Raw genomic sequence first — 26,679 nt, 5'->3', positions numbered from 1 at the left:
AAAGAAGAAACAGGGTTGGTGTTACTGAGGTGCTAATGGGTCTTTTCACTGAAGAAGAGGTGTATGCCATTGCACTGGTGTGTTGAGTGTGGGACAGGTGGGTCAGGAAGGGACTGATGCAGTACTTGATTGTCTTGAAAAGTGTTTTGCTTCCGCTGATGGTGTTTCTATAGTCTTTTGCTTTGGCTGATGTGATTAGCCGTCTGCCTGCTGATCGAAGGTACTTCTGTATAATGAGGTAATTAGGAGTATTATTTTTGCTTCCATTTTTTTACCCTTCTGCAGATGGAGCCTTTATCATCCGGAAGGTCTTTAGAGTACCAGAATGCTGAAGGTTTTGGTTTGCACTTCTGTGTTTTTTTGTGGACATTCACATCGTTTTCCAGAAAAGTATGGAAATCATTTAGAAGGGTTAAAGCAAAACTGCAAGCTCCATAATGCAGCCTGCTGACGGTTGGTAGATAGTATCACACTGCAGTTTGTGGCTCCCCCCACCCTCAGCCCCGCGCACAAACTGAGTTCACATGCTTTCCATAAACAATGTTCTCTTTTTGAGGTATGAAAATTAAATATTGTTTCCATGACCAGACCCCTTGAGCGCCACTAACACTGCCCAGCTCATCAGCTGAACTTGTAACACTAGAAGTGCAAATGTTTTTGCTCCAGTGATAAGGGGCTCTCTTTGACACTGTTCTGGAAACAAGTTGAGATGTTAAATGTACCCTTATTAACCAGAACGATTGTGGATGGGGGGATCTTAGTCATACGACACCAGATGCAGAGCTCACTCTTCCTGTTATTGGACACAGTAGCAGCAGGAACAATGTGCCTGAAGACACACACAAAAAAAAAAATGTATTAGCACTGGCAAAGCTACCATTCTGCAGCCTCATAGCAAAAGGGAGACCTTGGCCTCGGGCTAAGTGGACAGAGTCCTCTCTCTAAAATGCATTGGCTGATTCAGTCAAGCTTCGACCACTCCTGGCTTGTGCCCTGGCCCCCATCATGTCAAAGATTTGAACCATATTTTCCGGGTCTCTCCATGCCACTGGAGTCAAGCTATCCTGGCTGAAGAGGGGTGAAACCCCGAAACCGGTCCTAGGATGCTTGTTTCCAGTCCAGGGAGGACCTGGCCTTGCAGTTTGGGCTGGGCTGCTCCCATTGGGTGCAGAGTCAAGACTGATTTGCATATGGCTGGGTTCAAACTGGAATGGCATGGTGAGCACAAAAACGATGGATTTAGGCCCAGATCTCTGTACTGGGGTGAATGTATGACATTGTTCTGCATTCTGTCCATCAATAGTTCTTTTTGCATTTATATTGATAGAGAAGCAAATTTAAGGGGGAGACAACAAAACCGTTTTCGGCATATAAATCGGTAGTCTCCCGCCTGCAGCGGGTCTATTGGCATGTATGTGACTGGGTCTGGAGTGTGGGGGTCCTCCTTCATGTACTTAGCGAGGGAAGGGGGGCCTCAAGTTTCATTACGCCAGCTGGGCAGTAAAACACAGCCACATGTAGGGTGTAGTAGTGTGTGTGTCACACTGCTTGTCTGTACGCGCCGACTGCACATGCACTGCTGCTGAAGTTAATATTTTCAAAGAAGCTCCTTCTGAGGGGGGGGGAGGGGAGGGCATGTTCATTTTTCAGCTTGGACACCACATCCATTTATGTTCCCACATCTGTTCTCCTGTCCCTGATTTAATATTATTCTTTTTACAGTCATGGATAATTACCATTCATTCAGTGTCGTGCATCGGGCCATGTACCTTTCCACAAAACAAACATTTTAACAAAAAATGCAGATTTGTTGGAAAGGAAGGCTTCATACAGCCCTCTGACAGCCGTGGGTGCTTTGCTTACCTTCCTGAGGCACGACGCGCAGCGTCACGCTCAGGCCCGCATCTTTAATCAATTTCACAATATCCGCGTGCGGCATGCTAACGATGGATTGACTGTTCACAGCTAGGATCCGGTCTCCCACCTTCAGCTTCCCACAACGATCAGCAGGGCTTCCTTCGATGATCCGCCCGATTTTATGCGGTACAGCTGGAAAAACAAACAAACCTATTTGAATAAAAAGCCCAGTGCAGTGTGTTCGAGCTAATGTACAATGTAGGAATGATTAATCTAAAAAATTAACGTCACAAAAGAGTTTTACTTCAAAACACAGGCATCAGACAAGTTTTGTAAATAATTCCAACTTTTTGCTAAATACCCTTTGCAGCGCTTACCTGAAAATTGAGTGCAAGCCCATGCCTCACATTCAGAAGTCATGGCAGATACCATCCTTATAACTAGTTGAGGACAACATTTCTTTCACAGCCCATTTTCTGCCTTAACAAGTCTCCTTCGGGAAATTGTTTTGTACAAAATGTTGTTGCTGAAAGATTTTCTGAATATTTCAAACTTGATGTAGTGTGAAGTTTCTGATTTTCATTGGCATAATAAAAATTTCACATAGGTCCAAACCAGAGGCGTAGCTAGAGCTTGTGGCACCCTGGGCTATCCCTCAGATTGCCGCCCCTGGGGGGGGGTTGCAGGGGAAAAAGGACGGCAAGCACATGAAAGAGGACCGAGAGACGCGTAGTATCGCCGCTAATAGTTACCTCCATCATGCAAGTTACATGCACATACATGACACGATCCAAGGCTACACAGTTGAATACACCGGTGACTGGCAGTGACTGGCAGTACAAAAGAGAACACACAGACTGCATGATCTATCTGGGGACTCATAAAAACCGCATGTGACATCCATCAGACAGCTGCGTGAACAATTACCTGGTAATCCCCTCAGCACAATGCAAACATGCACATACATGACACTGTTCAGGGATCCATCATCTACAGCTGACATTAAATGACCATTCATCACGGTCCCCCCATTAAAGAAGTGCACTTTGTGATCTGCATGGTACATGTTCTTTGCAGCAGGCATATTAACCCTCTGTGCTTCCTTTCCAGGAGTCAACCCTTCCACTAGACAAAACTCAGATCTCTCTCTAGGAAGAACATTAATCACCGAAGTTATCATGACATTTTTATTGTTTCTGAAAATTGCTGGAGGCCAGGAAGGTGGCAGCAAGTTTTTTTTAAACCATAATATACTTGCAAACACTATGCACCCACCCGAAATAGGTACCCAGTGTGGTCACACCGTTTGCATCGCCCTAACCTGCTCAAGGTTCATGTGACCTCAGTGACAGAGTCACAGTGACTGGGTCACTGTTGCTCTAGGGTATGCTGCTTCGTAGGCCTGCCCGCAAGACTGGAGATGAACTTCTGTATGGATTGTGGTGGACAGGCCTTCAAGGTTAACTCCCAATTGACGCCACTAGGGTACACCTGCTTGTGCTAAGACATCAAACCTTCTAAGGTCTAGTGGGACCTTGTAAGGCCTAGCATGGGAATATGCTCCCTCAGTAGAGTGGTCTGGTGGACTGGTCATGAAGCCTGAACCCAGTTCCCCAGTTCCACATTCGACAGCTCTCGCCATAGTGCCACATCCTCTCCCCCACTGAACACCATACTTCCCCACTGAGAGAAACTCGCACTGCCTTCAGCTATAACCTAATTGTGCCCGCTATAAACACTTGGATGTGGCTCAATTCAAATTATGCACTTGATAAGAGTAATATGCTGCCTAAAAAAAAAAGTAAAAGCAACCACTCATAGGGAATGCAAGATTAAGTAAAGCATGTGAAATGTAAGCAGAAACAACATGGTTACCTTAACGATCTCTCACTCACTATTCAGAAATCAGCGAGTGGTTTTACCTGAAAAGTTAAGGGCATGACTACAGGGACTGAAGGGAACCGTTTCAATGTCCATTGCTTATATCCTTACAAAACGTAAGCAGTATGGTTTAAAAAGACCACATCCATAAACAGAGCCATGGTACACATTTTGTTTTCCAATCCACCCATCCACCAGGTATTGCAGTACCTCCAGGAATGGTGCACTTCCCCACCTGGGGACAACAATGCTGTTCAAAGAAAGACGAGAAAACAAAAGTAGCACTTCACTGCAAAGTCTGTAAAGTGATGCTGATGTGTTTGGATGTGAATAAAACCAATTTGGCCACTTTGCAACCACTCTGTCTTGCTTTATTTAGTTATGTACTTATTTTTCATATTTAAAACCTTCTATTTCTCTCCATCATGCTGCACTTTGGAATAGAAAAATGTCAGAAAAAGGGCATTTCCCGCAAGAGTGTTTTTCTTTTTTGGATCCATTTCACAGGGAAGCAACTAAATGAAAGAAGGAAAGAGATTGTGAACCGTTTCTTCAAGTTACGGTTTTCAGTAAGTGAGGAGCAAGACAGAAAGAGAGGGAATAATAGGAAGAGAGGGGTGGGACAGCTGCCAGCACAAAAAAGAAGAGGACATTGCCCAAGTCCTATTCCTTCTGTGCCCATCCCCGAACGTCCACGAAAGCAAGCCGAGCCTTATCTGAATGCCTTTGTCCGCCCCCAAAATAGTGCCGCCTGGGGCGGACCTCCCCCACCCTCCCCACTAGCTACGCCACCTAGGGGAACGTTGAATAGCAGCCTTCTGTGTAACACCAAGAGTTTGAAGTACACCCTATGGACACTCTCCAACCATATTTCACTATTTCTGAGGGTCTTTGCCCATCAAAGTGAGCAACCACCACCACACTGCTTAAGCAGAGTGAGTAAAGTCATATAGCTACTGGAGGACCAAGACATCCCAGGTCACCCTAGGGATCCAGGCCTATCAAGCAGCACTCTATCCTAGCGACATCAATCCACCACTTTCCATTGAAAGTTAGGCATGCAACCCACCACATTACACTGGATCTTATGGACAGAAATCCATTACAGAGCACTGCATTTTGAGATACTAATCTCGCAAAATGAGCCCACTGGATTTAATACACCGCAATGCACTGTAACTAATGGCACCAAGATACCAAGATGCATTATTTTGCCTACGCAGACAAACCTAAAATTGCATAGCATTCGAAGATAACTAAACTGTCACGTTGTACTTCACCCTAGAAGCACTAATCCAACATAATCCACAATAGAACAATGACACACAATACTGCACTCTAATCTGGTGCATTGTTCATCATCCACCATTCACCATATCTTTTATTTGTACCAAAACCATTAGACGTTTTATGTAGTGTGTTCTGTTACTATTTACAACAGTTCTTGCTGAAATAAGTTGTTGAGTTAAAATACATATAATAAATTCTAAAATCGCTAATCCTCCATACTTCACTTTAAGAATGCTATGATAGTAATGCGAAAGTATCAGTCTATGCCCAACATACAATAACCAAGGACGCTACACCCTGGGAAAGCTATTTTACTTCACTCCCTTAAAAGCCAAGGTTAATCGACCACACTGTAGCACGTCCTACTGAAACCAAATTCCCACCTTATACCTTTCCCTGGGTGACTAACCTGCTACATTGCATCCGTGAGAATCCCAGGTGACACTAATGAATATTTGGACTCAATCAGAGCCTAAGGACACAAACCTATGCTACAGTGGTGTACCTTACTGATTTTATCTCAGCGGCCTCCACTAAACCTTGAGAGCACTAATCGACCGTACTGCACTGCGCTTTAAAAACACTGACCTACTACACTGCACTACAACCTAGGGGCCCGACCAAGCACATACTGCACTTCATGCTACAGGTAAAAACTCATCACAACGGGCTGCATAGGGCCCAACCTGCAACACTTGACAGAATCCTGTGTACAATAACATCCACCCACCACTGCAACCTACTATTACCACCTTTTCCTCTGGACACGAAGGCCTCCCAGCTGTAACCCGTTGTGATCGTTTAAGATCAGATCAGGATTACAAGTGCAAATTGCACATCACTGCGGTTTTTACTGCCCAGATGATATATAAAGGGCATTATTGTGTTATCTTCAATTCTGAGGCTCCCTAAAACCAAAGCAAGTTCGCATTTGCATACCGCTTTCTATAGGGCTCTAAATGACCAAACTCTCCATCAAATTAACAACATATTGAAGAAGCTATTGTCAGGTTTGGTTGTAGGTACATTTAGCTTTTGTTGCAAGCTTAATGCATGCAAAATAGGGGGTCCTGTGCCAGTGCTGGAAGAAAGAGCTGTCCCTTAGGTCTGGTTGCTGTTTATTCCTGACCTTCAAATGTCAAGGCTGATAAAGTCAGTTTGAGCGAAGCAGCATCAGAGTGTGCCTTCCAGCCTTTTCCTTTTTGGCTGTGTGTACATTGTTCGTCTGCTACCTTGTGACAGTGTCCCTTGTTTGTTTTGCTGTGCCCAGCTTGAGTCCCTGCACAATGTACAATGGGCGTTATTTGTAATGGTGTGCAATGGGGGGCCCTGCTATCATTGCCTGCTGCATTGAAAATAGAAAACCTTTGACCATGGCATGAGTGTGGAAACTTCTGTTGTTCGCTGCTTATGTACTGGGCAAAGAGGCCTGCAGCTCCATGGGGAGGAAGCATGCTGGTGTTTGGACTCACTGGAGCAAAAAGACACATTGTTGATTTAAAGTGGTGTGCCTTGTCTAGGGACTTGATTTAGATATTCGTGGATAGGTTACTTCATCACAACAGCTATGGATATCCCGTCTGCCAAAATATGAATCCCATAGGACATAATGGGATTTACATTTCGGCAGATCGGATATCCGTCACCATTGTGACGGAGTATTCCATCAACCAAGATCTAGATGTTTTTTAATTATGCTGTGGGATACTCCAACTCTTCATTCTCTGCAGTCTTGTAAAAATAATGTTGATACAGCTAGTGTAAGCAGCCTCAGAGCCTGTGTATTTTTTTTTGTGTTATTGGTCAGTCATGTATGTATGTATGTATGGCTCTGTTCTCTCCGCCCTGCTATCTTACTTAAAGAAACCACAGAGATTGTCTGGTAAAAAATTGAGCAACAAGTGCATAGAGAAGATGTGCATTATTTGTGACCTGAAAAGTACTGGTATGCACCTAATTCTTCTCAGTTTCTGCTTAGAAGGAAAACATAAATCTGTTGCCCCCTGTAGAGTTGGTTTTAGATTTCACTGAGAAAATGGTCATGTCTATTTTTAGTGTTGTTGTTGCTATGTCTTCCGCTTGCTACCTTTAAAAATAATAAAAACAACCTGAGTTTATCACAGATCCCTATTGTTGTGGCCAGCTGCAGTCCATGCAGGTAACAGCGGTGGGGCCGCATGGGGGTGGCTTCGAGGGACGATGCAGAGAAAAAATTAAATAAATAATTAATTTTCCCACTGCATCGTCACTCGAAATATCCTCCACGCAGCCCCACCGCCCCAACGCTGTTACCTGCGCGGACCGCGGACGGTTGTGCCTGATGTGAAATATTCTGGTATTTTTAAGGTATGGCTACAGAAAGCTTTACCAGCCAGACCTCATTCCATCAATTCTTGAAAACGTTGTAGTAAGACGTACAGAGGGAGGGTGGACTTTGGGTTAGCCCTTTTAGTCATAGTTTTCTTGTGTTTTTCCTGATTTGCCACTGCTTGAAAGGCCCATCCTTGAAGTCCATAGTATTAATTGAATGGTTACATTGTCCCATTTGTGTTCCCTTTAGGTTTTGGGGATGAGTTGTGAAGTTGTCCTGTTTTTTAAACATGAGCCACTGTGTATTGTTCAATGTATTTACTTTGCTGATACAACATCATTTTATTGTTGGTTTGCAGAATTTCTATTCAGAAATTGTGTGCTATTTCATCTCAATAACCTGTCATAAAGGCACAGTGCTGCTCATTAATCACCTTTGCATGCTCATTTGTTTTAATTTTCTTACTCTTGATAACATGTAGTTCGACTTTCAGCTTTTTTCAATCAGATAGTGAAAATGTGCATACATTATTGTTTTAAAGGATGAAACTAAAAATACTGACTCTCTGTCAATAGGATCTGCTATGCTACATTTTGCTTGTATGCATTTTAAGTACACCACACCACATTTCATCTTGTGACTTCTTCTCATAAAAGTTTACTTCAGGCACAGCTTAACTTGGCCACTGTAGCCCGTTTTTCGAAAGGGCCCTACTCCTTGCTCCCATATTGTTATATACAAAGGCTTGACTCCATTATGGAATTTTCCTTTTAAGGTCAGCTGGATGGAGCAGAGGAAAAGTCGCACAATTATTATCAAACCTTGCCTTAACAAAATACAAGACCTATAGGGTTTGTCATTGCTTGTTGTTTTAATGGCTTAGTATATGCTGCAGTGCCCTAGTCTTGTATAATTCAGCAGAAGTAGAGAGAACCTTCATTTTTAATCTCAATGTTGGAGTGCATATCAGGAACACCGCTCATAATCCATTCTGTTAGGTAAAAATTACATATGTCTGTCACGTATGCAAAGGATTTTATTGGTGCATGTGTTTGAACGTGCTTTACCTTACTTACATTATACGGTGCTTTATATTATTCTTTGTGTTTCCTAGCCCAGCTTTAGGGTAACTCTAATTACATCTGTAGGTGCGTATTACTTCAAGGAGTACCTATGTTTTTACGTCCCGGCTCTAGACAGCGCATGTGCTCTCTCGAAAGAGACATGTAGCTACTTTGTGGGCTTCAGCCTGCCCATAGGCTTCCCATTTGCTAGCTCCATCACTCTTCTATTCTTTATCCTAATTTGTCCATAGCATGCATGCATCACATATATTCCTGTGTTTAGCCCTCATCAAGAGTATGGACCAATTACTAATATCCATTCGCAGCAGCCATTTTAGGAAATGTGTTTGGAACTACTTTTAACTTTGGTTAACAGCGCTTTTCACAACACACATGTTGATATTTCCTCAGCTCGTTTCTTGAAACAGGCATGTAAATCTTGTTTCTTTAGTTAACAGCACTTTTCCCAAACACTTGTGTTTACATTTGCTCCAAGCAATTCCCTAAACAGGCATGTAAATCTTGTTCTTATCTCATCACATTACTGTGCATTCTGGTGTTGCTAGCCTGTCACCCAACCTCATACCGATTCGCTGCTTGACCCCTCCTTCATCTTTGCTTGCTTTGTGCACAAGCACTCGTGACAATGGTCTCCCAGCTTTCATTTACTAGAACACATAATGGCCGATGGAAAGCTATTCAATCGTAATGCATTATTTAACAAATGGTTTACTGAGCGCAGTGCCCATATCTCGATGGCTGACATGCTCCCCGCACGCAGCTTCATTTACTTCGCAGATATGGCGTCTGGGAAGTAAGCGTGCCACATCTGGAAAGCTGTGCATCAAAATGACTAACATTCAGGAAAGTGTGGACTGATCTCTTTTCTAAGCTATGGAATTACACAAAACACTAAACAAAGAAAAGCCTAATGGATTTCAGATGATGGGATGCATGCAGGATTAGAATGCGGTCATTAACTTGCAACTCGTGTGACATTTGCTATGCATGCTATGCAACAAAACCTTCTGGTGCTAGAGATGTTACTGCAATGCAAAGTGGACTGCTCCATGTCTACCATAAAATTAGCTGGGTCATGCACATGGAAGGAAGACTACAAGGCAGTGTTATGAAAACAACTAAAGTGCTGACATTATATCAATAACACTGAAGAACGCTATGCGAATCACAGTGGTAACATAAAAGGCAACAGCAGCTATGAGACAGTTCTGCGAATGAGAAGCCATATATCATTCAAACCATCTCCAGCACCGTACACAAATGCATTAACATTGCCAATGCCTATAGCACTTGGATTGTCGAGACCTATTGGCTATCCAAAGATTTTTTAGGTTGAGCATTCGAGACCTCTTGTATATACTTTAGTATATACTTATATGTGTATGTACTTTGTGGGCTCTGGAGATCAGCCCTAGGACTTGTCTGCTTCTGCTCAGGGACTTTTTTTCCTGTTCTACTGCCTCTATTTTACTGTCTCGACCAGTGGAGGTCAGTAAAATACCAGAATTGCTTTCTGCTGAAGGACTTTCTGTTTTTTTAATTTTTCTGGCAACTGCCTCTATTTAACTTTCTTGATAGAAAAACGAAAAGTAGAGGTCAGTAAAATACCAAAATAATTTTAAAGATTCCAGTCCATAGAAATTGTCTTCCACGAGCACCCATAGACAATTAAAATAAAATCAAATCTAGTATTTTCAGTGAGATGAGCACTGAAGGCTCTGATTTTATATTAAAAACAGAGCTTTGGACATGTCATGCAGTTTGGTGCTTACCTTCCCTCCATGTTCAAGAACAGTAGATGTTTCAGCACCCAGGCTAATGTGCTGCATAGCTAAATACATATAAGGTCCCAAAGGCGAGGACGGTTGCATTGCAAATGCTTGTTACCTATTGCCTTTGGGTCTCCAGTATATCCACTCGACTCTTTTATATATTGTATTGCTGTTCAGGCAATAGTTCACTCTCACTCCTAATGATTGGCATGAAGAAAGCCTGCAGTCTAAGAACATGCAAGGGCTGCTGCTGCGCTGCACACGAACCGAGATCCCATGTACTGTTGGAATTTTTGTTTTTGCTTTCTTAACTTTCATTGCTTCCTACCCTTCGCAGCTCTGTACATAAAGAACATGCACCCTTGGCACCCTTTTCTGAACAGGAGACCTCTTTTGGTTTTGGGGGGACTCTGGTATCTGTCGCTGCTTCCTTCGATAAAGGAAACCTGTAGCGGGACTCTCGCCGCTGTTGATATGTCAGAATCGACATAATTCCACATACTGGTCATTAATAAAGGGAGAACTTGTTTCCGCTCTTACAAACATTTTCATTGACAATCCATGCTCCTGCACAACACTTTCTTTCTGAAACTAGCAAGAGATTGTTGTGTCTGAACCTAAAGTCATAGGGGCAGATTCATGAGCCCTGTGCGTCACTTTTGCGCCGCCGTTGCATCACTTTTGTGACGCAGCGGCGGCGCAAAGCCAGCGCCATGCTGCGGCAGATTTACAACGTGACGCATCTAGGGAGATGCGTCACGTTGTAAAGCTTGCGCCACATGTGGGCGTACCTTCAGAGGGAGGGGCGTTCCGGCGCAGGAACACCTCCGAAAAGTGGCTGAGTGAAATCTACAAGATTTCACTCCGTCACTTTTCCGGCCATGCTGCGTCAAATCCCTGCGCCTGCTTGAAGCAGGCGTAAGGATTGACGCAGCATTGTACCGATAGGGCACCCCCGAGCCTTGCTGGAGCTGCGTCGCGCTTGCGATGCAACTCCAGCAATGCCCCGCCCTTCCGCCATCAGATGCGTCACGCATCTGTTTATCCTTGCGCCACGATGCGCTGCATTGTAAATGCGGCGCATCTATTGTGGCGCAAGGGTAAACTTGCGTGACGCATCTTCCCTGGCGCATCCATGCTGATTTGCAGGGATGCGCCAGGGAACATAAATCTGCCCCTCAGTTTTTCTTGACGTTCATGGCAAACATTTGCATTGTCCAGTGCACATTACCTTCATCACCCTCTGCTGCGCTGTACAAAGAGCACGCATAAAATCAAAAGCTCACATGAAGTATCCACGCCTTTCACAAATTTAGTATGCGTGCCTCTTATGTAAAAATGAAATAAGCAAAATCAAAAATACTTCATTTATTCCCCTTTTCCACAATTGCCATATTATTGGTTTTGCAATTCTTGTCTGTTTATGGTAGCATTACAGGTTCCAAGGAGAGCATATTTCTGGAGCACCGGATTTCCAAATGCATTGTGCGACAGACGTCAGCAGACTGCAAAAACAATAAAATGCCAGGCCCCAAAAAACCTGTCAGTTTCAATGCAGGTCATCGCAGGTGCCGACCCTGCCGGCACTGCTCACTGCAACGATCAGCGCCAGCTCTGCTGCTCTGTTCCTTCTCAGACATAGCTCTTATGTCAGCCCCTTTGCTATTTACAGTGCTATATACACCCGAACTAAATACTCTTTACAAAAACAGCAACAACAATACATGCATTGTGTTTTGCCATTTATTGTAAATGTCAGCATTCGACATTTATACAGCTGGATTGCTCCTTAGTTGTTCCATGTCTCATGTGAGCAACTTGTCCAGTGCAGTTTTGTCGTTGCATCTTGATACGAGTAGGTCATCATTTTCAATGGAAAACAAAGTATAAAAAATCAAAACTGAAGGAAAAATTGAAAATGTGTGTTACCTGCTGCTGTGAGTCAAGTAGAGAGCTCCTATTTTTTTTGTCTGGCCTTCTAAATCTAAATGTGGCAGGGCCAATGGGGGTCTCATATCACTGAGTAGCTCAGAAGGATGTGTACTGATGGTATAACACCGGCCTTCCCCGGCCCATCGTGAATCAAACCTACCAATAGGATGTGAGTAAGTGTCTTTTACTGCTTGGAAGACCAGCAGGGACTGCAAGGAGCCTACTGTGTCACTTCTCTTTGCTGTCATAGCAGTGCCATTCTTAAAAGAATTAGAATGTGTGATTTTCTCAAACAACTATTATTGCTGCTGCAGCAGCAGATCTTTTATGCTCAATTGTGCTGATTTCTGGCTGCAGCACAAACAGTGAATGAATGTGCTTTGATTTAATTCTCTAAAATGAGCTCCAGTGCTGAGCCCTGGCAAACCCCGGCTCAAATTAAGCATGGTTTACAATTCGTTATGGATGCCCTGTAAGAATGTTCCTTACTCTTGCGGCCTAAACGCAGGTATCAAAACCTGCGCAACTTTACATTATCCTTTAAATACGTATAATCTTCCTAGGGCACGGTATAAGCACTCCTTATCTCGCCGCGCCCTTCTACTGTGAAGATGCCTGCGGGGACCTCGCACAGAGGTAGCCGGTTTAATAACACAACGACCTAAGGCTTTGATTAAGTAAGGAGTTTGCCTTTGTGCGCGAGATGATAAACCATTCATCATTAGAGAGCCGAATGATTTAGTACCCAATTTATCATAGTTTTCACATTTGTGTGAGGGGCAATGACCATGACAAAGAAACCTTTTAATCTGCTGGCTCTGCAGAGGTGTGAAAGAGAGCAGTGTTTGAAAGCATCGCTTCTGGTGATGTGCGGCCAGGATCAAAAATGCCTACTTTTGTGACAATCTGCATTCATGTGTAGTGCCAACTCAGCAAACTGTGGGGCATATTATCAAGCACGGCGTTAAAATGATCGCCGCTTTAGCGGCAGAAAACTGCCTCTAAAGCGGCCATAATGGGCTTGATAATATGCCCGGGAGAATTCCAATAAAAGCCCATGTTCTGGTGTCAACATGGGCTTCTATTGGAATTCACAAGGGCATATTATCAAGCCCATTATCGCCGCTTTAGCGGCAGTTTTCTGCCGCTAAAGCGGCGATAATTTTAACGCTGTTTCTTGATAATATGCCCCCAAATCTGTCAGTTCAGAAATAAACAGAAAATTGGTTCCAATGAGCTTCTTCTTGAAGGGTTCTCTCATACTCATTTACACAGATTTGGCAAAGGGCAGCGTCACAAGTCTTTTTGCTGCACTGCATTCCTGTCCTTTCAGCCAGCGCCGGTGCACAATTTGGTGCCTAGCACCAGCATACGCACCCTTGTTCTGCATTGTTGGCAGGATTGGTTTTGTGCAGAAAGGGACACCTTCCTGCACAAAAACAATCCATGGATGTGTTGTCCTCATTCTATGGGTGCTGCACAACGCAGCACACTTGGAAAGAGGAAAAATCTAGGAGAAATTAAAACATTTCTCCTCGTTACACCTGCTCTGTGGAGACGTAAGGTTTTGACGCTGCCCTAGGTTAAAGTGACTTTGTAAATCTGGGGCAGTGTCAAAATCCAAGGGTGTTTCCTGGGAATATCAACTGCAAAGCCCACGGAACGCCTCTTTGACACAAAGTAAGGCATGCAGTGTTTTGTGTTGCCTTGCCTTACTCCATATCTATGAGGCCCTATGAAGAAACACAGGGTGGCTTTGTTTCATCTCATAGATATCATTGAGAGGCCTGCGCCACTGGAGGCGCAGGCCTCGTGTCAATAACCCCCTAAATTTACTCTCTCACTTTGACTCACTCAGTCTCACTCTGTCTCACTAATTCATGCAGTCTCACTCATTATGCTCTCACCCACTCTGTCTCCCTCAATCCCACTCATTCTTAATTACTTAGTCTTACTGTGCCTCACACACAGTAACACTCATTTACACTCACTGTCATTCTCCCTCACTCATATTTGTCCTTACTGTCACTTATTCTCACTCACTGACTTCCTCCTTCACTATCTCTCACTTTAACTCATACACATAGTCACACAGATGTGCTCACAGTGCTGGAATGGCGCAGGCACCTTCATGCACCTGTGTTAGCAATCAACAATGTCAATAGCTGCCTAAGTTTGTTGCTGGATCAAAAGCGGGCTTGCATTTCAGTTTTATTGTAGCAAGAATGAATAATTATTCACTCTTGATAAAAAATAAAAAAATGGACCAAAAAACAAGGAGGTTGTAGTGCAGCTGTGGAACCCATAAAGGAGAGCTGACACTGGTCCAGGGACACCCATCCATCAAACTAATCCATCCACTTTTACTTAAAAGCAGAGAGATTACAAATGAGGTGAGTCTATATAGTAACCAACCCGGTGTGGTACCATGATTGTCATGATTGTCTTTGGGAGCGCATACACCTGCTCATTCACCATGCTGAAGGAACAGAGAGAGATTACCTCTTCACCTCTGACCCTGAGAAAATGTTCCATTAGATGCAAAAAGGCAACTGGTTGCAGTTAATTAATACTGGTTGCATTGTTGGTCCTTGATCCTAAATACCAGGTCACAAGTGGTTGAGCATACATCAACTGAATGCCTTCAGTCCCTTGTGTGTTTCCGTCCACTGAAAATCTACTCCAGCAGCAGCAAATCTACTCAAGAGGCAGCCCTCTGCCCATAATTGCTTGTGACCTCCCGCCGCATTAGAAAATGGTGCTCGGGGATGCCACATCTTGCTCATTCTCACATGTCTGGAGCCTCGCTGGAAAAGTTATTTGCACATGGTGATTGGGGGTATTTGGCCGGAACTCCGCGTTACGAGGGTAATGCTGAGTCACCAAATTCCGCCAATTCAATGAGCAAAATGAAACATTCCGTCCATCCTTACTTTAAACACACATCAAAAATCAGCAGAACTTTCGCAAAAGCTCCAATTCAAAACCCTGTGTTCCCATCCTAAATATTCACCATAACATGAATCAGTTCCTTCTTTAACGACAAAGTGGCCAATAAATCAAATAAAAAAGTATGGGCCACACCTTTCCCAAAATACAGAACAATTTCACCCACTACAACCATATTCCTGCATTCAACTGCTCATCCCTATAAAAACTCCTAGAAAAGTCCAAACCTACAAGAGACAATCAAGCTATGAAATGAATAAGCTGGAGGTAATTCATGATTTGGGTCCAGCAAAGTCCGAGAGGCCTTCACGCGCAAAGCACACTCCAGTTCAATGTGGCAACACTAAGGAACTCATTGCCACAATATATCTCTCGATTGTCAAAAATTTGGAATTTTATCCCTCATTCCCTCTGGACTAACCTGTCTTAATTAAACCCTAAGAAGGATCTTGAAGCGCTTCTCTTCCAACTCCGCTTTCAGCTTTTTGGTTAACTAGGACATGGATCTCTGTGTGCAGTACACAAGAGAAATTATGTCTAACTGTACCTGATTTGCTTTCCATACACCTCCTTATAGAATCTAGCTTAATATCTATGTAATTGTATTGACATTGATTTGTGTTAATCATGCCTAAAGCATTCTAATAAAGTTCCTGTGATCTTCATGTTATTATTTTGCATTTTGGAGAGAGTACTTTCCATGCACCTACTCCACTCATGCTTCCCTGAGAACAGCATTTATCTTTCTTAGGTCTTGGTTCTGCACATTCATTCGAACCAGTTGCAAGTACTCTGACAAATCTACGGTGATTGTTTAGACCTAATATGTTTTATATATAAATATATATTATATTTATATATATATATATATATATATCCAGCTCAGTTTTTCCGTCTCACTCCCTTCACTCGCGATCGGGTGCTTCCAACGCGGTGACGGACACCGCGTGCAGTCAAAGCTCCTGGTACACAAACACGGGAAAAGTGTCCTGATTTTTTATTACAGGACGAAAATCACAGCAAAACGCGTTTCGGCTACCGCCGTCGTCAATTGTAAGCGGCGTCGACTTTCAGTGGACATAAATACATTCCTTACGTCACTAACATCAACATAGGACTTACTTCAGTCCAAAATGGCAGCCATTGTTAAACATGTTAAATCATTCTTACTTAGAATGCATAGCGTTATAACATAAGTTATATATATATTATCTACTGGCGGTCGCCAGTAGATAGTTATAGTTAGGACCGTGTTTCCATAGGAAATCTCAAAATTCTATTTTGAATAACTTTGGCGCCGGTTGACGAATCTTCGCGTAATTTTCAAAACTAATGGGGCACTCCGCTCAGCTCCTACCCTGAAAGTCTCGGGGGGATTCGTCAAGCGGGGGCCGAGAAAAAAGGGGGGTCCCAAAACACGTTTTCCCCATGCATTTTCTCGTAGGACCTTTAGTCGAAGGTACAGCCCGAACGGCTGAACAGAATTACTTGAAATTTGGCAGAGAGGTAGACCTCAGGTCAGGGATGTGCCTTTTGCATATATGGAGTCAATCTGTTCAGTAGTTCCAGAGAAAATTGCATTAAAAAGCACATACATATCTATAGCCGCGCACCGTGCGCGCACCGTGCGCACACCCTAACGTGCGCAAGCGTAATTCTGATTGGTTGTTACATGTCAGTCAACGTTCGAATCGGTCGAAATCAGGAAGTGTCGGCCACCATTTTGTTTGTTTTCAGTGCGAGAGTGGAAAAGGAAGATGGCGAACGTGAAAAGGGGGCAGGGTAGAGAGTTCCTGATCCCCTAGCCTTGGTCAGGGGGTCCCTGAAGGACCCCGAAGGCAGAAAAAAACATTTACATTTTTTTTTTTTAAATCGCGGGGGGTGCGCGCACAGTGCGCGCACGGTGAAAAACCATAAAAAAATATAAAAACATTTTAATACATAGTTTATTGAAAAATAAATATAGAAAAAAAATAATAATACATACATAACTCTGCATTTAAAAAACCATACAAATTCACTGACAAAACCATAGGTTTCACACACGTTATAGTTAGGAATTAGCATTTAAAAAACCTTGCAAATTCACTTAAAAAACCATAGGTTTCACACATGTTATAGTTAGCTGGATATTTCACTCGTAAAAAAACAATGAAATTCCCCCGTTATAGTTAGTTGAGATAACTATAACTCTCGCGACCGCCACTCTATCACAAGGATGATGTCATCAGTGATGTCCTGAGTGATGCCACTGACCATGTCATGAATGATGTAATATGTGACGTCATGAGCAGAGGATTGCGGGCGCGCGAGTTATAGTTATCTCAACTAACTATAACGGGGAATTCCATTGGTTTTTTACGAGTGAAATATCCACCTAACTATAACATGTGTGAAACCTATGGTTTTTTAAGTGAATTTGCAAGGTTTTTTAAATGCTAATTCCTAACTATAACGTGTGTGAAACCTATGGTTTTTTCAGTGAAAATATATATATATATATATATATATATATATATATATATATAAATATATATATATATATTATATATATATATATATATATATATATATTATATATATATATATTCTACAACTCAGCAGCCTTTCCGCAACTGTAAAAACAGAGAGCACACTCAGATAATTTCCTCGCTGGTATTTATTGTGCGGACTTCTATCCCGAGGATAACACTGGTGCAGACAGACAGACACCCCCCCTCACTTTCTAATATTTAAAGTGGTGCGAGTCTTCAAGAGAGGGAGGAAGCAGCACTAGATGTTTTTAAACAAGGAACAGGAACAACTAAAGCACTGTCAAAAACTAACATTGCGGGGAGTACCTCTGCGACAAATCTCGTGATTTTATATCAGGCACTGGAGAAAGCGCAAGAAAGAGAGCTAAGAAAATAGTGGGAAGCCACCTCATTACAGCGATATATTGACTGTGATCGAATACCAAGGAGCCTTCGTATTTTTACGGTCCCCTCTTAGGAGAACCCTGATCCTCAGCTCCTCAAAGAATGGGCAGAGCATACTACCGAATTTGCAAAAGGGATGGTGAAAATATTACTCAAGTACTAATGGAGTGATCAGGAGAAATTTCTACGAGAAATAGAAAAACCAGAGGAGTTGATAAGTAAGGAAAAAGACGTAAAACAAAGTGAAGAATTGAGGAATGCCATGATGAAACGGCTAAAAGATTACGAGGCAGTGATCAGACACTGTGAGCAGACGAAATTTCAAAGGGATGAGCAAGATTACCTCACGGGTCGTATTTTAACATTTGCCCGCAAATTTGATGGACCCCGGAAGAAATTGAACCAACAAGAAGCAGTGGGTGGAGGAACCAGAGACACCAGGGAACCGGAGGTGGAAACCTCAGAAGGGGAGCAGTCGACGGGCATGGAAGAAGGTAGAATCAGTCAGGAATCCCCTTATTTTCAAGAATACCAGTCAATAAGGGAGACAAGACAAAGACCCACCCAACGAACCCACCCTCCTCAGGAAAAGAAATCAAAATATACAAAATGCGGAAAACAAGGAGGGGGAAGAAACGAAGAAGAAGAGGGACCTACCCCAATAATTACACACAGCAAGGGGAAGAGGGGCAAGTGGTAAATGCGACAGAAGAAGAAGAAAAAACAGTGATCAATCTGTCTAATAAAGTACTAACTACAGATCAGATAAAAGTATTACAACTTGGTCCCACTTTCTGCCCAAAATCTGGCTTCAATTATACAAACACTCGAATTGACCTTTTCAAATATATAAGGAAACTTAAACTACAGAAAGTTTTTTTGATACATCCTGGAAAACAATCCTTGAGAAATGAAAATGAAGAACTAAACAATGAGGATGTAGAAACTGACCTCTTATTGGGTCATGATCTTCAAGCCCTGCTTACACTACAGAACTTAGATACATCCAGTGAGGAAATTGAAATGAATTTGGATGACTTCTTGGAAGGGGCTGGAATAAGACAAACCAGTGGACACAGTTAATTCAAAAGAAAATCTAGAACGGTTCCACAAATGCCCTATGATGCAATAAATGTTTTTAATGAAGCAGTCATCATGGATTTGAAAAATCTAGAAAATCACATTTTCCTCAAAGCCGAGATTTTAATCTGTCAAGAAAAGAATGGGAAGCCATGAAATCTTTGAAAGAAGACACCAGTATAGAAATCAAAACCTCAGATAAGGGGGGTAATATGGTTGTCTTCAACAAAAAAGATTATCATAAAGAGGCGATGAGACAATTGGAAGACACTGAATGCTATATTCCAATACAGACAAAAGGAATATGCCAAATGCATTAATGAATATCACCGACAATTGAAGGACTGGCGAGATGAGGGCATGTTGGGAGAAGAAGAATATTTGTTTTTATATTGTGAAACTCCTATTCTACCCACATTTTATCATCTGCCCAAAGTACACAAAGACTCGAAACAACCACCAGGTAGACCTATAGTGGCTTCAATTGGGAGTCTTTTAGAAAACACTTCGATATAAATTGACTCCTTTCTGGCACCGCTAGTCAAAGATCTGGCTTCCTATGTCCGGGATACACAGGACTTCTTGAGATTAATTGAAGGCATCACGTGGGACAAAGATATACTTCTCATAACTTTGGACATAACAAGCTTATACACGTGTATTAGACATGGGGATGGTGTTAAAGCTGTGGAGTGGTTTCTCAACAAAAGAGAACTTAAATTTCGTAATTACAATGAGATGCTTCTTAACATGATTACTTTTTGTCTGACTAATAACATTTTCACTTTTGCAGGCCAGCTTTATTGTCAACAACGTGGAACAGCTATGGGCACGTGCTTCGCCCCCAGCTACGCAAATGTATTAGTGGGCTGGTGGGAGTAGCACGTGGCCTGGGGAGAGATCAGTGAAATGTAGATGGACAAAATAACGCTGTGGGCTAGGTACATTGACGATCTTTTTGTTGTTTGGTGGGGCAGCCGCTCTTTGGCTAAGGAGTATGTTGCCTCGCTAAACAGCAATGAGCTGAATCTTAGATTTACCTGTGATATCAGCGCTAGATCAGTGACCTACCTAGATCTGGAAGTATACGTAGAAAACAATACCATACTAACCCGACTATATAGAAAACCTACAGCGGGAAATGGGGTTGTACATGCAGGTAGCCATCACCCGGTGAGCCAAATAAAAAATATACCCTTCGAGAGCTATTGCGTTTGAAACGCAACTGTACTACTCTGCAAAGTTATGAAAAAGCCAAAGAAGAAGCATTGCATAGATTTAAAAAAAGGGGTTATACCAAGGGAGATCTGGTACAGGCTGAGACCAAGGTGGAGAAAATCAATAGGTTAGATCTATTAGTAGCAAAAGCCCCAAAGAAATCAATTGACAATGGCCCGATTAGAATGATAACCAGCTATAATGAAAGATCTAGCAATATTGTACAGATTTTCAGAAAAAAATGGCACATTCCGCAAACAGATAACATCTTAAGAACTAAACTTCCAGAACACCCGCTAATAACATATAAGAGATGTCCCTCAGTGGAGGACCATCTCATCCACAGCCACTTCAATAATACCCCAAAAGTTCAGAATCATTTGAATATTGCGGGATTTTTTCCATGTAAACGCTGTAAAGCCTGCAAATTCAGCAGTAAAGTCACCACCTACCAGGGCAGATCAGGGGATCCTAGGCCTGTCCGCAAGATACAGAGATTCCTGAATTGTAATTCGGAATATACTGTGTACTGCTTGATATGCCCATGTCAAAAAAGCTATATTGGTAGCACTATAAATCCAACAAAGAAGCGCATCTTAGAGCACATGCGTGCAATTACAAATAAAGATGTGACTTACCCTGTTGCACGTCATTTTGAGAAATTCCACCAAAGTAACAGGGACCTCTTACAATTCTACTGTATAGACCAGATGGGTAAACAAGAAAGAGGAGATAGGGTGCGGCAACTTCGGGCCTTGGAATCTAAATATATTATAGATCTTCAGACCAAGGCACCGACAGGTTTGAACAATGACTAGGAGCTGTGGGCGCATCTAGAGTAAAATAAGAATACAGAAAGAGACAGTAAGTAGTTGTCATCTTAAGTCTTACTCTAGATAAAGCCATATACCTCCCATCCTCAATAGACTCGACGTGTCATGAAAGGCACAATTGTGGTAGCAAGACAAAGACACAGATACATTTGGGCGTATTTATTAGTTTACGTAATTGGTTTTTTGGATATTTTTCTTGAATCGTGAAATACATCTAAGTTTTTCAGGAATTGACAAGAATGTATCTATTTATTGGTATATTTAATTATGATTCTATAAATATCAATTATATTGCGAATTTTGCACATGGATTTAACCATAGATAAGAGTGGGTTCGATATGAATTCATGAATGTTTAACCCAGATCCTTAAGTGTAAATAGTAAACTGTGTGTCTAATTTGCTACAAAAAAGTTTTTAAGTATAGCACTGAGCACTTTAATTTAAAGCACTTTAGAATATAATCTGTTTAAAGATGGCCTCCATGAATTTTAAATGAATGGTGTGTAAGTCCTGTTTTTATTTTTATGAAACAACCACGTGATGTATGACAATTTTAAATACATGTACGAAAATGTAAGAAACTGACATTGAGGAAGCCGAAAGGTGAAATGCGTTTGTCAGAAGAGGGGGGAGAAGTCTGCACAATAAACACCAGCGAGGAAATTATCCAAGTGTGCTCTCCGTTTTTACAGTTGCGGAAAGGCTGCTGAGTTGTAGAATCTTAAGCGGCTCACCACCACTGGAGTGAGCACCCGGGGAAGCAAGGAGCGACGGCGGAGAGGTTCGGTTGGCAAATATATTATCTACTGGCGGTCGCCAGTAGATAGTTATAGTTAGGACCGTGTTTCCATAGGAAATCTGAAAATTCTATTTTGAATAACTTTGGCGCCAGTTGACGAATCCTCGCGAAATTTTCAAAACTAATGGGGCTCCGCTCAGCTCCTACCCTGAAAGTCTCGGGGTGATTCGTCAAGCGGGGGCTGAGAAAAAAGGGGGGTCCCAAAACGTGCTTTCCCCATGCATTTTCCCATAGGACCTTTAGTCGAAGGTACAGCCCGAACGCCTGAACAGAATTACTTGAAATTTGGCAAAGAGGTAGTCCTCAGGTCAGGCATGTGCCTTTTGCATATATGGTGTCAATCTGTTCAGTAGTTCCTGAGAAAATTGCAGTTAAAAGCACATACATATCTACAGCCACGCACCGTGCGCGCACAGTACGCGCACGGTGCCGTGCGCAAGCGTAATTCTGATTGGTGGATTCATGTCAGTCAACATTCGAATCGGTCGAAATCAGAAAGTGTCGGCCGCCATTTTGTGTGTGACAGTGAAAAAGAAAGGTGGAGAATGTGAAAAGGGGACAGGGAACAGAGTTCCTGACCCCCTAGCTTTTGTCAGGGGGTCCCTGAAGGACCATGAAGGGTGAAAAAAACATTTTTTTTTTTTTTAAATCGTGGGGTGCGCGCACGGTGTGCGCACGGTACGCGCACCATCGCGAGGTGCGCGCACGGTGCGCGCACGGCGGAATCATAAAAAAATAGAATTAAAAATCAAATTTAAGTGTTTAGATGTTAGGTGGCTCTAAAAAGAGCCGTTGTGTTAATTGAGGGACAGAGGAAAAAAAAGACATGGCAAAAATTATAGGGTGCCGCACGTGTGCTGCTGTATCTTGCTCTCTATTAGCGGAATGCTGGTGACCGCATAAGAGAGAAGAGCATTGCACGCATTGCACCGTATATGCACCCTCTCAAACAGAGGGTGTATATCCAGAGGAACCGAACCAGGTGAAGCTGCCGCCGCAGATGAAGTGCTCGGCTGAGCTGCCGATGATGTGCTCGGCTGAGCTGCTGCGGATGTGCTCGGCTGAGCTGCTGGAGGGTTTTCTCTAGCAGCTCGAGCATAAGCCACAGGATGTACATCTGTAACGTGCCTGATCATAGTGAAGATACTAAAAAAGTATTTATTTTTAGGATCTCCTCTTGATTAGACACGATCACAAAGAGTGCAGGTGACTTTTGGAGCGTTCACCTTCTTCTGCCCCTGTGGAAATGTAAAAAATTGCCATATAAAAGAGTCTTTCTGTTTCCTCTGTCTCTGTCTCACAAGGGTCTCCTGCTCACTCCCAGAAGATGACTGCTGCTCTGCCATTCTCAAGTACTGGAGTACTGGAAAAGCTGCTCAGCTCCTTCTCCCAGGGAATCAGAAGTAATAATGAGGGGAGTGGGTGTGGTGTTGGAAGTTTCTGGAACTGAAACTACTATAAACCAATGAAAAGTGTTGTTTCTAAATCACATGACTTGGCGTGCGCGCACCGTGCACGCACGGTGCGCGCACGGAGCACGCCCGCACGAATGCGCGTACGGAGCTCGCGCTCATGCATGTACGGAGCACGCACGTACGGAGCACGCGCGCATGCGAGTACTGAGCACACGCGCATGCGCGTACGGAGCACGCATGACGTACGCATGCGCATGTGGAGCACGTACGCATGCGCACACGGAGTACGTATGCATGCGTGCACTGTGCGAGTTCCGTTCTCAAAACCATACGTACTGCAATACCAATAACTACATAGCCACTTATTAACTCTTAGGTCTACATACACCTCCACTCATTCACCTGTACAGTCACTCATACTTACAGTCACAACATTCAAAACTATCATATGCATTTATACACCTATATAGACACTCACACACTACCAATCATCCATAGAGGTACTCTCACACCTACTCAGTCATGCAAATAATCACACTCCCATTTACTCACCTATGTGGTTATACACACTCAAGTTAACTTACTCATAAAAATAGTATCACATTCTTACGCTCTTATAGAATCATTGATGCAAGCACACACTCATCCATACAGTCACTCTCACATCTACCCACTTATATACTCTTACATATACTGCCTTTCACATATGTAGTTAGTCACAAATGAACCACTGAGATATACATTCAATCCGTAACACACCCATACATACACTCACTCAACCATACAGTCCATCACAGATGCAGTCTTAAAACCATGCACCCATAGAATCACCCACTCTCACATCTATGCATAGAGTCACACACACCCTACACACACAAACACTCAGGAACCCATACGGATACTCAGACAAGCAATCAATAAGTCATATAGACACTCATATAGGTATTCACATAACCATGCAGCCACTTATACACCAACATACAGAAACATACAGACATTTACACAGTTTAGTCACTAGTCTGCAGTAAGATACATTTAATGACTCACTTATAGAGTTAGTTATGCACCACAGGAAATCATCCATTTACACACTTGTACACCCACTCATTCTTCAACAGGCCTTTCCCCTATATATATTAAACATATTAAAATTGTTAAGAAACACATACTCAATGGATGATGTCATCAGCGATGTCATCAGTGATGTCATTTGAGATGTCATCAGTGATGTCATGAGTGATGTCACTGACCATGTCATGAGTGATGTAATATGTGACGTCATCAGCAGTGGATTGCGGGTGCGCGAGTTATAGTTAGCTGAACTAACTATAACGGGGGAATTTCATTGGTTTTTTACGAGTGAAATGTCCAGCTAACTATAACATGTGTGAAACCTATGGTTTTTTCAGTGATTATATATATATATATACAAACAAACATATTTTCACAGGGAGCACATTTCCAGAGTGGAGAGGTGTCAGCAGAGGGGAGAGGGTGATTTCATGTTGTTTTTACAGGCATATAAGCACATGTAGTTAGGTCAACATTGTTTGCTGGCTGGGGACAGAATGTTTGGATGGATAAATGCTGAGCTGTAGGGATGGCTGCAGACATAGGTGTTAAAGAGGATGAATGGAGAGTAGGATGTATTGGAAAAGGAGGGCAAGATGGATGCATAGAAGAGTAGATGGAAGGAGAAAAAGAGGAGTGGAGTGAGGAATGGAAAGGTCGATAAAAGGAATGTGATGGGAGAGGGAGGGAAGGCCAGGATAGGAGAAAGAAGGATGTAAGGCTCCCTGGTGAGCAGGAAGGTCTGACGGCTAATGAAAGGAAATAAAATGCAAGGATGGTTAGATGGATGGCTGTGAAAAGCCAGAGGATGGGAGGAAAAAACTAAAAAAAATGGATTGAAAGAAGGAAGAAAGAGAAATAGAAAGACATCAGAAAGAACAATTAAGATAAGAAAGGAAGGAATTTTCAGACATTCATAATTCCCTCTGAGGCAACAGTGCCCCCCAGAGGACTGTTTACCCGCCTCACCGGATCACTCAGTGCCGTTTTAGTCATTGTACAAGGTGGGAGGTATTTCATGTTTCTATATACTCACGTGAGTGAGATTCATTTTCAAACGCATTGCATTGGCCAGACGATCCAGCGGTGTTTGTCTATGTGGAGTCTAAGTGAAGACTTTTCGTCTCTTCTTTAGCATGTCATGGAATGATGTATCCCTATCATAAAGCATACATTAAGGAGTTGTCTGCCCGACGATTACATGTTACGTATACGCAGAGCCTTCAGCTTAATTTTCATCCTCTATAAATGAGTCAATACTATTTTCTGAATCTAAATAGGTCCACGTGAGTGACTCTGCAGTCACACAGTTGTTAATACCCATAAACTGATAGCGGCCTCTTCTATATGGTATCCAGCGGGAATGTAAGCTTTTTTTTTTAGATAGCTACTTTTCAGATAATCCATTACTTCAACAAGAAGCTCGTGCCATCAGCAGTTTACGTATGCCGTGTGTGGCACTGGCTTGGTTGTTTATCTAGCGCTCACCAGACACCTTGTGAGGGATAAAGCGCTTTAAATGCAAATGTCATGTGTAAGTTAAAACATTGATCTGCTTTTATTCGGGGGGCATAAAGCAAGCTTACTCTCTAATAAGTCTTGACACATTATTAACTGGAAAGTAATTCAAAAGGCTAAACTGGTTTGGCAAATAATGTATAATAAAATGCTTGTTTATAGAACATTCTTGTGATGAGGGCCTAAGAAGCCTAATATTCTCTATCGTTGTAATTAATTTACTCATCCCAAATAACTCTTTCATATGATGCAGTGAAACAATTTAATGAGTCCCCGAGGGCAGCATTCTATGTGACAACTGGCCTCGCAAGTATGCACAGCAACTCGGTCTTCTCAGACATTCCGTGGATCGGCAGATGCAATGATCAGAGATAAACATTTGACATATTCATCAACAAACACTTCACACATTAGACGAAGAGAACCGTGTACTGTATCATTATCAAACCGCGTCCGCCGATAATAATAAAAAATGAGCAACTGTCAGCGCGCGCGAAGGCCCGCCCTGACTGAATCTCGTCGCTGTTTCTTCGTGTCGCCTACCTCCTGTGCATTTCCCCTCAGTGAGTGGCTTTGACTTAACGGTCGCCTCTTTTCCGGACCCCCCAGAGGCCCTCTTTAGCTCTGGTGCTCGCCAAGACCTATCATATATATTATTATTTTTTTGCAGAGTTTTATGCCGCGAACTTGACCCGAATCCAATCAGGTATCAGAGCGTTTTACATAGCACCAGTTACGTTACATGAGG

General features: G+C 42.7%; 1 protein-coding gene across 11 annotated transcripts in view; it reads right to left on the bottom strand.

Annotated features, from left to right (window-relative positions):
* MAGI2 (membrane associated guanylate kinase, WW and PDZ domain containing 2) overlaps positions 1–26,679 on the bottom strand; it is a 2,464,469-nt gene that overhangs the window by 153,558 nt on the left and 2,284,232 nt on the right. For all 11 annotated transcript variants that reach the window (XM_085654042.1, XM_085654039.1, XM_085654033.1 and 8 more), the window contains one exon: positions 1,864–2,049. In XM_085654042.1, the coding sequence (XP_085510168.1) occupies positions 1,864–2,049 (186 nt within the window). The remainder of the gene's footprint in view (positions 1–1,863; positions 2,050–26,679) is intronic.

This window comes from Triturus cristatus, chromosome 4_1 (genome assembly GCF_964204655.1).
Source record: "Triturus cristatus chromosome 4_1, aTriCri1.1, whole genome shotgun sequence".
NCBI classification, from domain to species: domain Eukaryota; kingdom Metazoa; phylum Chordata; class Amphibia; order Caudata; family Salamandridae; genus Triturus; species Triturus cristatus.
The sequence above is the reverse complement of the archived record's forward strand: the minus strand, read 5'-3'. Positions and strand labels throughout refer to the sequence as shown.